The sequence below is a fragment of the Tribolium castaneum genome, chromosome 5 (genome assembly GCF_031307605.1).
Source record: "Tribolium castaneum strain GA2 chromosome 5, icTriCast1.1, whole genome shotgun sequence".
Classification (NCBI taxonomy): Eukaryota; Metazoa; Arthropoda; class Insecta; order Coleoptera; family Tenebrionidae; genus Tribolium; species Tribolium castaneum.
The window spans coordinates 11,175,455-11,191,208 of record NC_087398.1 but is presented as its reverse complement, the minus strand read 5'-3'; the positions used below and the strand labels follow the sequence as shown (position 1 = coordinate 11,191,208).

Genomic DNA, 15,754 nt, shown 5'->3' with positions numbered 1-15,754 from the left:
GCTAAAGTTTTCCTTCCAACCGTTCATCATGTGTATTATCAAGTATTAAGTGAATAAAAAACATTTGTAGGTACCAAGGTGTTTAATTTCATTCAAGCTTATAATTATAATAAATTAAAACTGGACAATTCCCTCAAACTCCTTTGCTTTCCTGTTGCTCGAACTTCGGGTATTTGCCCTCAATATCGGCCCATGATTTTTTACTGTACGACAAATCGTGCAAAACTGTCGCAATATCGTCCAGCTACAAACAATAGATGGTGAAACCACTGCTTTAATTTCGTCCGAGAGGGAGCCACGTTACAGTTACCATGGTTATGTTAATTTGGTAACTATGGTAACAATACATATGGCGCCATAACTACAGACATATAAAGGTTAGGATACGAAACAACGTACAAATAAAACGTTCGCGAACTCGATAGTTCCATCAATATCGCCAGAGGGAGCAGTTGTTCCACAAACAAAAATGGTATTTATATAACGATTAGCACAAGGCAAACTAAAAAAATACAGACAGATAGAGCATTAAATTATCATTAGTAAGAAATGAAAATAATGCAAAAATTTTGACGTAAACAATAGTTAATAAAATTACAAACTTAAACCAATTTGCACTCCGCCCCATATTTTTCAAAACGCTGTGAATACAGTTATTGATAAAAGAAGAGTTTTAAGAAGAAAGTTGTAGAGAATTAAATTTCCTATAAAAAAGTACTGCAGGTTCCGGATTTTGTATCTCGTTTCGCCTCCTAACTTATAGTATAGTCCTCGGTAACCAAAACTTACCGGAATTCTGACTTGCGCCATAGAATCGCGCTCTCTCAAAGTCACACTGTGTGGTTCTTTGAGTGTATCAAAGTCAATTGTGATACCATATGGTATAGCGATTTCATCAGTTCTGGCATATCTGCGTCCTATAGAACCAGAACTGTCGTCTATTTTGTGTGAAACGTCGACTTTTGTTAGGGCAGTAGCTGAAACAAATTCGTAATAATTGCTATTATTGCATCAAATGACTTACATAGTTGTTTAACAAACGGTGCAAATTCCGCATTAGAGCTTAGGGGAAGTACACTACACTTTAACGGTGCTATTGAAGCGGGCAGTGAAAGATAAGTCCGCTGTTCGTCATTCTCACGCATTTTGAAATTGTGTTCGAAGATTGCGTACGTTATTCGTCCCACACCTGTTCACAATAAATAAAAAAATTCTTTTCGTTATGAATTCCTTACCAAACGATGGTTCAATAACACTAGGAATGATTTCTTCCACATGGAGCGTCTTTTGGTAACGTTTTACAGTTACCATTTCTTTCGTCAGAGTGAACTTTTTATCATCAATTGTTAATTCGTGTGATCTAAAAGCAAAAATCTTCTATAATAGGCTACATCCTAAAATGAAAAAAAATATAGGGTGTTTAATTTTTAAAAACAATTTTGTATTGTAGCTAATATCTTAAACACCCGGTATACTTGAAGATGATTTTATTTGAGTCAGGGGGTCACTAAAATTTAAATATATTTATTTTTTAAGTTATTTACTTAAAAATTAAATGACTGCTTAATGTCATATTAATTTTCTCCTCATCAAAGTTTTTAAACCTTTAAAAATCATTTCACATTGTGTTTTGTATGAAACACCATGTTACACACAAATAAAAAATCTTGTCATGAGATTGAATTTTTAATTTAAAGTTTAAGTCATCGATATGTGTTAAACCAATTATTTTTTTCAAATGCCTATCTCTAATAGAATTATTGCCAAACTGAACAGAGACCACATCATTTACGATTCTATTGAACGGACAAGGACAGACGACTCATTACAACTCACCCATTACTCTCTAAATCCTTTTCAAGAGCTTCAACTTCCGAAACTTGTAATTGTGTGAGCGCATCCGTGATGATTTTCGCATCCTTCTTGAAAGTTTTTCCTAAAACCCCCTTATTAGGGGTCGCCTCAACAACATCGACAATTTTCGGCTCAGCCAATTTTTTTTCCGCCGCTAATCGAACTCCTGTAGCTTGAGTGTGTTGTGTTAAATCAAAGGCAGACCGATCGGCACAACCCACACACTCTATCCAACCCTACAAAAAAATTGACTCACGAAATGAATACATTTTTTTTCTCCTCCTGTAACTTACATAGCTTGTGAGACACTCGGCATCCCAGCAATCTTGCGCATAATGGGCCATTTCGTTGGCCATATGCTGCCTAAATCGCAACCGTTTCTCATCAACGCCACATTTAACCAAAAATTTGTGGATACGTGCGATAAAATACCCCAAAGTCGCGTTAGCCACCAATCCCTAAAACGGAACCACCTTTTTTTCAGGCATTTTGCCAAAAATTTTACCAAACCTTATCCACAGCTGAGCCAATTGTCAGTTTTTCCGCCGGTTTTCCGTCCATTTGGTTACAAGCGGAGTACAATAATAGTTCAGTGTCCCGAATGCTATCAAATTTCGGGTGATTTTTATCAGCAGGGTCGCAAAAATGCTCGATTTCGGCCATTGTAAATTCACGGACGCGAATCAAACCAGAACGGGGGGAAATTTCGTTGCGAAAAGCGTTTCCTTTATAAAAACATTACATTTTGCTTTGAATCAAATTTGTGATCAAAATGATCCGTGATTTTGAAATTACGTCGGCAATACCGGACACAGTTATGATTTTCATCTGTTGATTTGGGAAATTACCACATTTGAAATAATAATAATAATAATAATAATAATAATAATCATAATAATAATAGCGGGGGTAGAAACCCTTAATCTGTGCCACTTGCGGTGCTTGTAAGTTTGAATTAGTTCCTTTACAAAAAATGTACTCGTTTACAACATATTAGCTGTTTCAAAACTATAAAAACGCTAACGTCGCATTTTACCGAATTATTTTTTTAAATAAGATTTGTAAAATAGTAAAATAGTTATTAATAAATATTAGCTCTTACTGAAACTATAAAATACATTAGCTATTATTTATTATTTTTTTGAAGTGCATGAATAATTTACAAAAAGTAGAGGTTTCATTTAATTTTTTTAAGTTATTTAACTTTTAACAAACTTAATAATTTTTTTAAGTTCTTAATTGCAATGCCTGGTACCGATTTAAGTTTGAACTTTCTCCTTTAAAGTGGGGGGAAGTCCTAGGTACTTTTCAAGGAACTGTCTATGTGTAATGTTTTTTTAAGTGTGTTTTTGTCAGAAAAACCTAATTATTTCAAATACTAAGCATTAACACAAATTTTGGTTAAAATCTAATTTTCTGAGAAAATGCGACGTTGGCGTTTTTATAGTTTTGAAACAGCTTATAACTATAGATAATACACAGGGATCATTATTGCATTGATCAAGTGCATTGAAATCGACTAAAATAACAATTTTTGATTAAAAAGAGCAAAAAGCGGGCAAATTACAAAAAGTAAAATAAAAAACTCGTATTATAACTAACGCTAACGCCACTCGTTTTTAATATACCTATTAAAGCATCAAAATGGCAGAATTTACAAAAAAAAATATTTCGAAAGCGGTAACACAGGGTGGCCCAGCTCAGCTTCCGTCTTCTGTAGTTCAGTTATAAGTAAAGTTGGACTTTCGATATTTTGTAGACGTTATTTACACCCAAGGACGTATTTCAGGAAAACATTTTGTGAATATACATACAGTGTCCCAAAAAAAGGATGACGTCAACGTATTTTTTTTATTCGACTGTATCATTAGATAGAATTTTTCGGCATGAAAATCTGGACCAAAACCCTTCTTTTTCGGACGTGGCCGAGAAATATTTTTCGGCCGTTGAAGTATTTAGTTTCAAATCTTTAATATTATGCCCTTTCATACACTTCTTTTGATTTTTGCGGAAGCAACTCTATCGAAACTTGATTTGTGGCATCTCGCACTTTAGGGACAGAGAACATTAACTCGTCTTCTCACATGTCCGTAAAGTTTTTTCAAATCGGTTCAGAGATTACTTTAAAGAAATAAAAACCAAAAAATCGGTTGTACACTTTTCGTTAAAAAATTAATAAAAAACGAGGAATGTTATTTGATGACATTATTACTAGGTACGTGTTGAACAAGGTCTAAAAGATTTATTAATTAGATTTGATTGCTCTTAATTACTACAGGGGGTTTACAATTAACTTCCAAACTTTTTAAACTTTAGAGCCTTTTATTTTGCTTATTTCAAATGTCAACAACCCCTATTTATTTTTATACCATTCGATGGGGAATTAGAAAATGAACATTTTTTCTTATTAGACCCTAACGTAAATCTTAACACATTCCGAGTTATGTGATAAAAACTTGTTTTGTCAAGTATTTTAATGACAAATTTAATGAATAAAAGTCGAGGATATATGTAGTTTCGCTCGGTTTAGTTTATTTTTAAATAAAAAATCACAAAGATAAATTAAAAGTCATTATTTTTAGCTTTTTTAACCCTTAGAAACTCTTTTTTTCTGGGAGATTTTGCTAAAACTCTGAAAAATCCTACAATTACTATTGACTATAAAAGTGTGACGTTTAAATCTAACAACAATCGTCTGCCGTTTAAATAAAGTTAGTATGAAAATGAATATTTAAATGTGTTGAATCTATATCAGTTTTTTATTATAACGGATAGATTTTTTTTAATGTTTGTTCTAATTTCTCAGAATTCAATATTTCTTGTGTTTCGTTTTCGCATAAAATTTACGCTACTTTAACTCATTTGAGTCATGTATGTACTTAAGTATGTATGTACACACAAAAACATTTTTAGGTGTTGGGTAGATTAAAAAGCTGAAAACCCACCAGGAAATCATTCAAGAGTTTTTCCCATAAATGTCTGAAATATGGGACAATCATTCATTTTCTACCACACACTTAGGTTTCTTTACCGAAGAAAGGTGTCATCAAAGTATATTACACTTAGATGAGAGACGATACAACAAGAAATAGTCTGAAGATCGCCAGAAACAATGATCATAGCAGATTTTTGTTGGTTAAAAGTTCAATTGAAAATATGCAAAGGAATAAACTATAATTTATTTTATTAATATGCAATGAGTTAGATATTTTGAAATGATTTTTAGTATTTTGGAACGACGTATAACATTACTTGTAAATTATCATCCCAATCATTAAGTTCTCAGTTATGCCTTTATAAAAAGCTAATATAAAAAAGTTTATGATACAAAATTTATGTTATTAAATTTAAATTCAGGAGCATTCAATTTATAACAGTTACGCAGAATAATAAAAGAAGGAGGAAAAAAAAGTATTTTTGCAGACCAGAATATTTACTGTTGCCAACGTAATTTCAATCACGGGTTACTTTGATGAAAAAATTGGTACTTTATTAACTGAAAAACTACAAAACTCACCGATTTGAGCGGCAGCAAAGGGCAAACGCCCTTGGTTGAACTCCAAAAGTCGTTTGAAGTTAACAAAAATGCCTTGTGCCGTCTCTGGACGCAAAAACCTTAAAAAACAAATATTGTAAAGTGCCCTGTGACTTCGAAATTAAGTTGGCAACACTGAATAATTCAATGGTGCTCACTTAATCACAAGCCACTATCAATTTTGTACCCTTTGATAAGTCCCGAAGGTCCGATTTGCGTTCCAAACATTAGATTAAACTCAATGGGTTCTGTGAGATCATTCCCCGTCAGAGGGCTCTTCATGTTGTATTTCTGCATCACAGCAGCCATTTCCGCTTTCGTCATTCCATCCAACTTTACAACAATGTCCTGGCAATCTGACTTGACATCATCTGTGGTCCTCTTATCAGCTGAGATTTTCTCCAAATGGGCTTTTATCAAATGATCCAACCTAAAACACTCGCCAGTCCCCACGTCTTTAACCATAAGATCCGCAAATCTGTCAACATGTCCGGACGCTCTAAAAATAAAAAATAATTTACGTTTTTCCCCCAAAACCACCACGTACTTTAAAACGGGCTCAGGAGTGAGAATTGAACAATCAACCTCCAACATTTGCTCCTCCAATATGAAAAACTGTCTCCAGGCTTGCAGTAAGTTGGCCTTGAACGCGCACCCCATTGGCCCAAAATCAAACTGACCGGTGATTCCCCCATAAATCGCAAACGACTGGTCGTAAAAAAACCGCCTTTTCAACAAATCCTCCATTTTAGCCCTGTCAAAAGTGGCAACTTGTGGGGCCAAACTCAGCTCTTTCTCCTCTAGGATTTTTTTTCGAGCGTTCAGCTCCGTAACGGCCTTTTTCACGTCCAAAACGGGGGCCCCTTCCGCCTTCAATTTGCGAACCAAATCGCCCTAAAATTTGCGATAAATTAACTGACAAAGAAAAGGCTGAAACCGACCTGTTCCTTGACACTGGCCCTCAAGGGGGCCAAAATTTCCTCCATCTGGGGGTCCGCCATCGAGTCAAAATACAACTGCAATTTTACGTTTCGGTGCTTCTTGTTAATGCCCCACTTTTTCGACGAGACAACTGAACTGATGCAAAGTGGTCGAGCGGTGACACAATTTCTAACCAACAAAGTGGACAAGACTGACAAGTGGCTAAATTTGGCGAAACACTGGGAAATATGGGAGAATTTCATTGACTGGATTGGTAGAAAACTGCCACGAGGCAGACTTTTTTTAATTAGTGCAAAAGTGAAAGGAATGAGCACATGTGCCGGCTGGGAATTTCGGTTTATTTGGTGGGTGATTGGTACTGTTCACGAGCGGGGTTTTCAAAATAACTCAAAAACACTCAATTTTGAGACAATTTATTAAATTAATCGGGCCACAGTCACGCAACACATCGCCCAAAAGTAAAAAGACACATAATTGGCGTCATTTGGATAGCAAATAAAGTTCGTAAACGGCGTTAAACTGATTTTATCGCCTAGATATAGCACAGGAGTGTACCGGTAATAAAGCGATAACAGTATTAACAACAAGGCAAAGACCAACTTGACACCGTACGTGAAACCCAACTGTACGACAAAACTGTTGGTTGGTTTGTCCCCTTTTATCTGTTCTAGTTCTCGATCAATCACATTGATGCGTCTTTGAAGCTTTGAGTATTTTGCAAACTCGTCCACCATACTGAGAGATGACTGCTCATTTTTTAACGCAAGTTTCTGGAGCTGCAGCTCCCTTTCTTTCCCTGTTTGCTTATTCAGCCACTTAAAAACCTGCAAATGGAAATTAATTTAAACGACCACATGGGCCACAGAACACTTACGGGTTTTTCGATTATTGTTGAATGGACACTTAAAAAACTAACAATCGTCGAAATTAACAAAACAGGAATGTTGAAGTAACACTCAGATTGTGACTCCATGACTTGACAATTGGTTTAAACGGAGGTGGAAAAGTAGTGTTAAGGTTTACATTTTACATTAATTAAACAATTATTAGTGTTTTTTAAATGTTTACAAGGAAATAAAAACCTGACATGAAAAACTAGTGTTCTGGTGTCTTTAGTTCTACGCCACTGGCACCGCTGGTGACATTTTTGTGATTGTGTTGGTGGTCCTACAATTTGAATTTCAACCAAGTGAATTAAAAGAGAATTTCTCAATAAAATTAAATATTAAACCGAGATTTAATTTTAAAGTTTCGTCTGGTGTAGTAATTTTAAACATAATAACTCTTGCAGTTAATGGAATATTCAGAAATAGGAAATTTAAATGCGACTTAATTCACAGTTTTTTGTGGTGTGCTAATAATCTTTATTTCTAAACCAGAAAAGATTAAGCAAAGAGGAAAACACTCTGACTAAAGACTATTCTACGGAGGACTATAACTTAGGAGACAAGATACAAAATCGCAGGATTTTCTGAACCCAAAAAAAATAGTATAGCGGAATATAAATGAGGGCGCTCCGAGCGTTATATCACATCGTACTTAGAAAAAAAATGCGGAAATGTTGAGCTTTACATTCCCAACACATTGAGAAAAACTGATGACTAAAATTTTCGGGAGAAACATGAGAAAAAAATTATTTAAAATTTAAAGTTTGAGCTTATATCCCATTTCATTTCATTGTAGAATTTTGCAACAACGCATTTGCATTTTTTGGAGTTTCTGGTGCGTTTTCTTGGCTCAAAATTTGTCGCTGGAATTTAGCTTAACACAGAGTTCTTTTCTTATTCAGAAACTCCCAATTTGTGCAAAATTGTGCCAAAAAAATCTATTATGAAATAAAATAGGATATAGTCCCGTGTTTTTAAAACGCAGCGAATCCGGTTAAAGATACAAGATCACACAGTCGTTAGAAAGTCGCTTTGTTTTCTGTTTGAATTAATTGAGTAGAACTGAAAGATGTGATCTTTTTGTAGTTTCTTCTTCTGAAATTATGGCGTGAAGACCATTTCATTTCCGCCTACAGATAAATAATTAACTTTTTGAGTTTGAAAACAATCGGAGAATAAATATTACGGAGAACTATAATATAGGAGACGAGACGAGATTTTTTGAACCCAAAAAATTAGTACAGTAGAGTAAAAATGAGGTCGCTTTGAGCGTTATACCATCTCGACCCAAATTGTTTTAAATTAATTTAAACTCAACCAATTCACTAATTACTTGGAAAAAATGCAGAAATGTTGAGCTTTGCACTCTTAACAGACTGAGAAAAACTGACGACTAAAATTTTCATAAGAAACATAAGACAAAATTATTTAAAATTTAAATTTTATGGTTCGTCTCGTATTTTTTGAAACGCTGCGAATCCGGTTTAAGATACAAGAAAAATCTAAGGAAGAAAGTTGGAGAGAATTAAATTTTCTTTAAAAATGTCATATAGATCATATCTCTATCTTCAACGGTTTAGGCCCTAGAGACTTTCAAACGACAAATTCCTTTAATTTTATCAGTAGTGGAGTAACAATATACCTAAACTGTTGAAAATAGAAATATGGTATCAGTGACTTGTTTATAAGAAATTTAAAGAATTATCGCTTAGAAATATTGATTTGCGTCCCATCTTATATTTTTGCGAACGCTGCGAATATAGTTGAAGATACAAAAAAAGTGTAAGAGAATTAAATTTTCCAAAAAAAAAATCCGAGTTTTTTTTATTTAATTTTATTGTCAGGCAAACCACTTTAAACAGGTTTCATTTGAGTAAATAAACGTCACTTTTTGTGGAATTGCGTAGAGTTGGCAATGCTGATGGTTATTATGAAATGGCACAATTGAGTTAACTTTTGGAGCCAATTTTTGAACGTTTTCAATTTGTCGTCACTTGACGGAGCAACAAAAGTAAATAAATACAAAAGCTTCCACAGTGATAATATTAGATATCGATTTGTCGGTGTAAATAAGTTATTAGCAAACATTTTAGTATTATTTTGGCTAATAGATGTAGCCGCAATAAAATAAATAGCTAGAGCAAAAGCCAATATTGTGCAACCGTTAAGTAATAAATGATTTAATCGTCGTTTCCGGGCAATCAACTGTCCTATCCTCATTTTCATTGTTGTTATTGAAAGAAATTGCCTGGCAACAATACAATTCAACCCTAATGTCGATCACGATATAAACGTTTTTAAAACTTGAGACACAGTTTATTGTCAATGTATCGCACGATTGATCACACTACACCCACAAATAGGACGTCCAAATCATTGTAAAGATTAAGATTAGTAGCTTTCAAACTACTGAAGCACCAATCTATAATTTAATTTAGTTGGATCAAGTGTGTAAATTTTTAATAATTTAATGAAAAGTGCGAGTTTGATCGATATCGCAATCCCCAGGTGATAATTTTCACACACCCTGATAGCACTTACCTGTTATCACAATAATTAAAACAGTCGCTTTTTGGTACTGCACACGGAAAGATAACCAACAGGTAATTGTCTCAATTTACAAGAATATTTTTTATCGGTTTTATGCGCAATTAAATTGTTATCAAACAACCGCAACGCCCACATCTTAGCTTTTTGATAATTTCCAAAACAGTTACTTTCCTATAAAATTGCGAAAACTCCCTTGATTTATTGCAGAAATACCACACGTTGCGCTAGAGTAAGTATGAATCATCTTTGCCTTGAAACGTTTCAATGAAATTATTTAGTTTAACGAAAACTGTCTTAATTGTAAGTCGTAGCATCATCTTAACCAAAAATTCCGCCGTTTGTTTTAGTATGTTTCGGCCGAAGAGCGCAACATCTCGCCAAGAGTCCGAAATGGCATCGAAGAGCCTCCGGGAGTTGCAAGCTCTGGGTGCCGGGGGCGATCCAGTCCACCGTTTGCGATTACTGTGTTTGTCGCGAGGAGCGAACGGGATTTTGGGAATGGGTCGCATGTTCCGGAGAATGGACGACGATGGGAGCAAGCAGCTGAATCAGGATGAGTTTGTCCGGGGACTCCGGGAAACCGGACTGGAGTTGACGGATGAAGAGGCGTTGGATCTTTTTAAAAAGTTTGACGACGATAACAGCGGGAGTATTAACATGACTGAGTTTCTAGTGCACTTGAGGGTGAGTTTTTTTGTGATATCAACTGATTGTGGTGAAAGCACGCGACAACAAATCTAAATAAGGTCGAAAATAATTCAATAGATTGGTCGTAAATAATTTTCAAGATAGGGGGAATCAATAACGGGATATATCGTCAACGTTCATGAATAATGGTACACTGGACGAAATACTTATGTATTGATTATTACATTATTTGTGTATAAAAAGTGAGAAAAACACGTTATAATCTGATTATAACATTAATGATTTTTATATGAAACATGTTTTTTATTTTTACTTTTAACAAAGTATGTAATAAAAAAGGGCGATAAAAAACATTTTCAAAATGTGTGGGTTCAAAAGAATTTTCGTTTCGACTGTTTGTAACACTGATATAGATTATTATAGGATTTGATTGCTTTGGGCAACCGGAAGTTCCACCAGTTGCACCGTTTTTACGTGAAATTCAGGTTTGCCAACTCACTTCTTGATCACCTCTGCTATTACAATATTAAAATTATGCAAATGGCTCTTTTATAAATTACAAGTTAGAATAAATAATAAGAGCTTTTATTTATTCTAATGCCAAGAAAGTTACAAAAAATGTTTTTTTCTTTACTTCTTACTTTGTAAATAATATTTTTATTTCCAACCCTGGTTTCGACCCAATTTTAAAAATGCATTTTCAGGGGGCTAGAGAGGGGTACCCATAAAAATTCTTTGTAAAATTTGTGGTCTTTACCTTTTTAGAAAAGGCATTAACCATTTCAGATTGCTATTTTTATTAAATTTTACTCGTTTAGTTAAGGCTGAACTGTACTATACTGAGAACAAGTAGAACTGGGGTAACACATTTTGAAAAAAAAACGGATTAAATTGCTTAGGTAAACAAAAAATTGCAAGAAAATTAAATTTTCCAAGGATGCAAACTGTACGCCGAAGAAAAGAAACAAAACATTTTGACTACAGACACCTTATGTTCATCTTAATCTTAAAGTTGTGCTAGAATAAATACAAAATTTACGTTTTTACAAAATTTTGGATCAAGTTGTATTTGCTTTAAAAATAATGAATTTGGACTTTAAAAATTCATTTATCAGAAAATATTTTGCAGGAACCCTACAATATTTTAGAATACTTTTTTATAAACAATTAAATTTCTATTTTCCCAAATACAGCAACAATAACTTTAGGAATTTTACTTTCATTATCATTTTCTTACACGCCATTTTAACGTTTTGTGACAAACTTAAAAAAAATTAATAAATATTTTTTTGTTGCTTTATTTATTGGATTTTTTTTATTATATCAGTTATACTCACTTTTACCCCAAATGTCTATTACTTCTTAATTTGAAAAAATATAGCGGGTCTTTATAAACAGATAACAAACCTGCACACAGGCGAAAACACCATTTGTGTAAGAAAAAACAACTTTTTGATGGCCACTTTATTTTTCTTTATTAAAATGTCATCACTATATTTTTGTATTTATATTTTTTTCATTTTTTGTATTTTGACCTAATTATGTTACTGTATTTTAAACATTAAACTATTGAGTTTTAAAAAGTCGGTTACAAATACTATTATTATGTGATAATTTTAATTTATAATTAGAGTAGGCTTTACTCTTTATAATATGTTTTTAAATTATATGAATAAACCTCTGATAATGATAATTAATCAAGCAGAAGTATCTACTAATAACATACCTAATCGTTAATTATAATACATTTTCCCCCCTGTTTGCACTAGTTTATCAATCACAAGGAAAAAACGCCTACTCTTATTATAAACTCAAATGATCGCATGATCTTTAAAACGAAATAAAAATTGGCTTGTGATGAAACGACATCCCATTGTAAAAAAACATGTTACCTATAATTTTTTTCATTAGAAATATAACTTGAACGTAATTAAAAAATTAAAAACCATTTCGTTTCTGTAGAAGTAAAAATTTTACGTGAAACGGCGAGCGTAAAACTCATCATGTTAAATTATTTTGCAATTATTGTCAATAAATCATACATGTTGTTACGGTCTTCAACTTTGTAACATTTTTAAAAATCGATTAATGTAGGTGTACACATAATAGTGACAATAAAAGCACTGTAAATAACAATTTTCTAAGTGCAAAGTAAAAAAGAGCTTAATAGACCCTTAAATAAAAAGCGTTTACCGTAAACATTATTTTTGTAGTTACCTATAGCTTTTAGATAATTATTTTGTGTTATCTTCAGAGGGTGGAAACAAGCATTTTCTTCACTGCAATATTTTTTACTTTTCAGTAACATCTTGGAATATTTATTATTATTAGATACTGCTTCCGTTAGATTAGACGCGACATTTTTTTACGAAAAATGACATTTATTAAATTTGATAATTCTTACTACACTAGTAAACCACTCACCAACCCATTTGGAAATTATGAAAAATATTTTTTTTATTTTACTGAATTATTTGTTACAAAAAATATTGTACCTAACTTATTTGGAATGTAATTTCCTACTCCCTTCGCTCATGCTGCAAACAATCAATTGCTCGTAATTACGTTACTTAGAGGTAAAATCTATTTCTGATTAATAAAATGTATTAATTATTTCACGTTGCACTATAATTTTTTCACTCGAGTGATAATTAAAAAACTAAAAGTATTTCAATTATTTGGGGAAGGTCGAAATTATAATTTTAAAATATCTCTTATTTTGTAAGGACTGTGGATGCATGCAAACGTGGTCTTCAACTTTGAAACATTCAAAAAAATCGATCGTTAAATTAATATTGATTGAAAAAGTTTCATAAATCATTTCATACGAAGTTAAAACATGAAACACCTTACTTTTCCAAATTATTCGCCAATGATTTGTCATTAAATCATCAATACACAAAGCTCCAAGACTCTTAAATTCAGTAAATAAGCGACCACATTTCGCGTAAACACTACTTAGATCAAGGACTTGTTGCTTGTGACCTAGTTTCTGAATATTTTATTCCAGCCCCCAATGTCTGAGTCACGCAAGAAAGTCGTTGAAGAAGCGTTCAAGAAAATGGACAAAACGGGAGACGGAGTGATCACAATAGACGATTTGAAAAATGTTTACAACGTCAAAGCCCATCCTCGATACATTTCAGGCGAAGAAACTGAGGAAAATATTCTGAAACGATTTCTAGCAAATTTTGAACAGGACGCCACCAAAGACGGACAGGTTGGTTAATGAAGATTGAACAAAAGTTTTAATTAATTTCTGTAGGTAACCCACGAAGAATTTTTTAATTATTATTCGGCCATCAGTGCCTCGATCGACAATGACGGCTATTTCGACCTAATGATGAGACAGGCTTACAAACTGTAATAATGAACCCAGTGCTTTGCAATTTTTGAATTTTTAAATTCACTATTTATAACTCACTGAATACGAAGTTTTATTACTCGAATGTTTCCTGTTGTATTCCTATATTGTAACCGATCTATAGATTTAAATACATGTATTTCGACTATCATGGGATTTTTTTTCAATTCTTAAGAAAACAAATCGAAAAATAAAAAACTGTTTATTTTTGAAAAATACTGTTTTACAAACAAGAAAATAAATGAGTACTTTCACAACCCAGTAATGCACTCGTACCTAATATACCGGGTCATACCACATGATTGTTTGATTGGCAATAACCAATGCTGCCAACTCAAATTTTCCCAAAACTACTAGTGGACGTGTAGAGATTCCACGAATAGATGACCAGTCTTTAATTTATTTTGGAATTTTCGTGTTGCAATTTCCATGTAAAATAACAGCGGGGTGTTGACACTTGAAATAAAAATCAAAAACATCACGGTAGCCATGCTCTCGCCACCAGACGCACAATTGGCGATTGAAACCACAATTTATGGTTTGAATCAAATCAGGATATTCAAACCCTATCAAAGTATAAAAATCCTGGTCACCCAAATGACCTCGAAATTTGTATTTGGACGTGAGATATTGCACAGTTTCATTCCTGATAATTTGGGAATATTCCTTTGATTTTCTTATTGCACTTAAATTAATCAAAACAACACCGGAATTATAGCCCTGGAAGCCACGAGGATGCTGCATATTGCTCGATATCGCCTTGGAATGATAATATTCTCCGAATGTTGAGTTCTTTTTCACTTTATAGGTTTGGAGGACGTGACGGTAGACTGGAGTCAGCTCGGGGGCCAAACCAAAAAGCGCAGTTGGCTTAAACCTATCAAACAGTTGAATTAAATTCCGATCAAAGTGATCTATGACTTCATGTCAGTCACAGGTCACTTTGACCAGAATAAGAAATTTCATAAACTCACTTGTCAAACTCCTCAAACACTAATCGAATATCCTTCTTAAAGTATAAATCACAGTCTAGTAGAAGGGCAGTTCGCTGGGAAGGTGGGGCTATCCGATACAGCCCCAAAGAAATATAGAAAAGTGCGTCGCTGTAGTAAGTACCTGAAGTCAAAACTAGTAATAGTGCAATTAAAAAGTAAGCCTTTTTACCCGGTTTTGAACTAAAATGAGGGGTCATAACGTCGACAATATCACTAATCGCTCTTGCACACGCTTCAACATCATAAAATTTATAAAATATTGCTTTATTCGAATGCGACACCACATCTGATATTTCACCTACTGCTAATTGCTTTGAGCTATTATCAACAATAATATGGAACTTTAAAGGAACAGAACTTATGTTTAAAATATTCTCCAACAAGTTGTGGAATTTATATCTTAACGGCGACCTTTGAGAGACTTTAGTAAATATCAACCAGACATTGTATTCTTTAGGCTTTTTGAATGGCAACAAAAATGTTGCATCGTTAGCAGAACCATCGGAATTGTAATGAAAAAACGTAAAATAAACAACTAATAACGCAGCAATTAAAATTCCAAGTTTTAACAAAAATCGTAGTTTAGGTTTTTTGGGGGCGTACATCGTTAATCATTTCTCTGTTTGTCGCAGGAATTGAACATTTTTTAAGTGTTACATTTCTATTTTTCCTTTACACAATAACACAACACAAACAACTGTCAACATAACCTCTCTTTTTGTTTGAAGACCACATTACGAATTTTGATTAATTTAATTAAATGTGCCTTTATCACTGATTGAACTAAAAATGCGAAAGCTGCTTAATGGAAAATTGGTCTTTAAACAGTGCTTTTAATATTTTTGCTCCTGTTGAAATGTTGGCCGCGACGCTACTGACTTTTTGTCAATAAATAAAAACAATTTGAAACAGACCAAAACTACGAAATTAATATCTAAATCATTCGCAAGTGGGGCATAATCAAAAATATATCATAATA

The 15,754-nt window shown here is 33.4% G+C and overlaps 4 protein-coding genes across 6 annotated transcripts; 1 reads left to right on the top strand and 3 right to left on the bottom strand.

Moving 5' to 3' along the window:
• Positions 1-63: 63 nt before the first annotated feature.
• Positions 64-6,686, bottom strand: GlyRS (Glycyl-tRNA synthetase). Its single transcript, XM_008194820.3, has 11 exons — positions 6,331-6,686; positions 5,937-6,283; positions 5,577-5,888; positions 5,372-5,469; positions 2,365-2,579; positions 2,148-2,312; positions 1,837-2,090; positions 1,236-1,360; positions 1,025-1,189; positions 790-977; positions 64-244 (listed from the first exon to the last, which is right to left on the bottom strand). Exons 1-11 carry the CDS (start codon positions 6,571-6,573, stop codon positions 134-136), a joined length of 2,223 nt encoding a protein of 740 aa, XP_008193042.1. The 5' UTR covers positions 6,574-6,686; the 3' UTR covers positions 64-133.
• Positions 6,687-6,747: 61 nt separating this feature from the next.
• On the bottom strand, positions 6,748-7,304 carry LOC103312926 (guided entry of tail-anchored proteins factor 1). The gene is made up of 2 exons (XM_008194821.3): positions 7,206-7,304; positions 6,748-7,155 (listed from the first exon to the last, which is right to left on the bottom strand). Exons 1-2 carry the CDS (start codon positions 7,302-7,304, stop codon positions 6,748-6,750), a joined length of 507 nt encoding a protein of 168 aa, XP_008193043.1.
• Positions 7,305-9,527: 2,223 nt separating this feature from the next.
• Positions 9,528-13,928, top strand: LOC660233 (calcyphosin-like protein). 3 transcript variants are annotated; one of them, XM_008194822.3, is made up of 4 exons: positions 9,528-9,821; positions 10,116-10,452; positions 13,427-13,636; positions 13,682-13,928. In XM_008194822.3, exons 2-4 carry the CDS (start codon positions 10,117-10,119, stop codon positions 13,781-13,783), a joined length of 648 nt encoding a protein of 215 aa, XP_008193044.1. In that variant the 5' UTR covers positions 9,528-9,821; position 10,116; the 3' UTR covers positions 13,784-13,928. The 3 variants fall into 3 exon arrangements, with proteins under 3 accessions (XP_008193044.1, XP_971575.1, XP_015835358.1); XM_966482.3 differs by lacking the exon at positions 9,528-9,821 and adding an exon at positions 9,976-9,997; XM_015979872.2 differs by lacking the exon at positions 9,528-9,821 and adding an exon at positions 10,047-10,068.
• Positions 13,929-13,966: 38 nt separating this feature from the next.
• Positions 13,967-15,673, bottom strand: Xxylt (Xyloside xylosyltransferase). The gene is made up of 3 exons (XM_966536.5): positions 14,945-15,673; positions 14,755-14,896; positions 13,967-14,657 (listed from the first exon to the last, which is right to left on the bottom strand). Exons 1-3 carry the CDS (start codon positions 15,378-15,380, stop codon positions 14,180-14,182), a joined length of 1,056 nt encoding a protein of 351 aa, XP_971629.2. The 5' UTR covers positions 15,381-15,673; the 3' UTR covers positions 13,967-14,179.
• Between the last annotated feature and the right edge of the window lie 81 nt (positions 15,674-15,754).

Excerpts from the sequence above, each read along its gene's own strand:
- Xxylt (XM_966536.5), bottom strand. The coding sequence starts at position 15,380 with ATGTACGCCCCCAAAAAACCTAAACTACGATTTTTGTTAAAACTTGGA. Across the intron at positions 14,897-14,944 it reads TCATTTTAGTTCAAAACCGG|GTACTTACTACAGCGACGCA; the intron begins GTAAAAAGGCTT and ends TTTTGACTTCAG. Across the intron at positions 14,658-14,754 it reads GTGTTTGAGGAGTTTGACAA|GTTTAAGCCAACTGCGCTTT; the intron begins GTGAGTTTATGA and ends ACTGTTTGATAG.
- LOC660233 (XM_008194822.3), top strand. The coding sequence starts at position 10,117 with ATGTTTCGGCCGAAGAGCGCAACATCTCGCCAAGAGTCCGAAATGGCA. Across the intron at positions 10,453-13,426 it reads AGTTTCTAGTGCACTTGAGG|CCCCCAATGTCTGAGTCACG; the intron begins GTGAGTTTTTTT and ends ATTTTATTCCAG. Across the intron at positions 13,637-13,681 it reads ACGCCACCAAAGACGGACAG|GTAACCCACGAAGAATTTTT; the intron begins GTTGGTTAATGA and ends TAATTTCTGTAG.
- GlyRS (XM_008194820.3), bottom strand. The coding sequence starts at position 6,573 with ATGAAATTCTCCCATATTTCCCAGTGTTTCGCCAAATTTAGCCACTTG. Across the intron at positions 6,284-6,330 it reads GGGCCAGTGTCAAGGAACAG|GGCGATTTGGTTCGCAAATT; the intron begins GTCGGTTTCAGC and ends CGCAAATTTTAG. Across the intron at positions 5,470-5,576 it reads CCTTCGGGACTTATCAAAGG|GTTTTTGCGTCCAGAGACGG; the intron begins GTACAAAATTGA and ends TTGTTTTTTAAG.
- LOC103312926 (XM_008194821.3), bottom strand. The coding sequence starts at position 7,304 with ATGGAGTCACAATCTGAGTGTTACTTCAACATTCCTGTTTTGTTAATT. Across the intron at positions 7,156-7,205 it reads CAACAATAATCGAAAAACCC|GTTTTTAAGTGGCTGAATAA; the intron begins GTAAGTGTTCTG and ends TTCCATTTGCAG.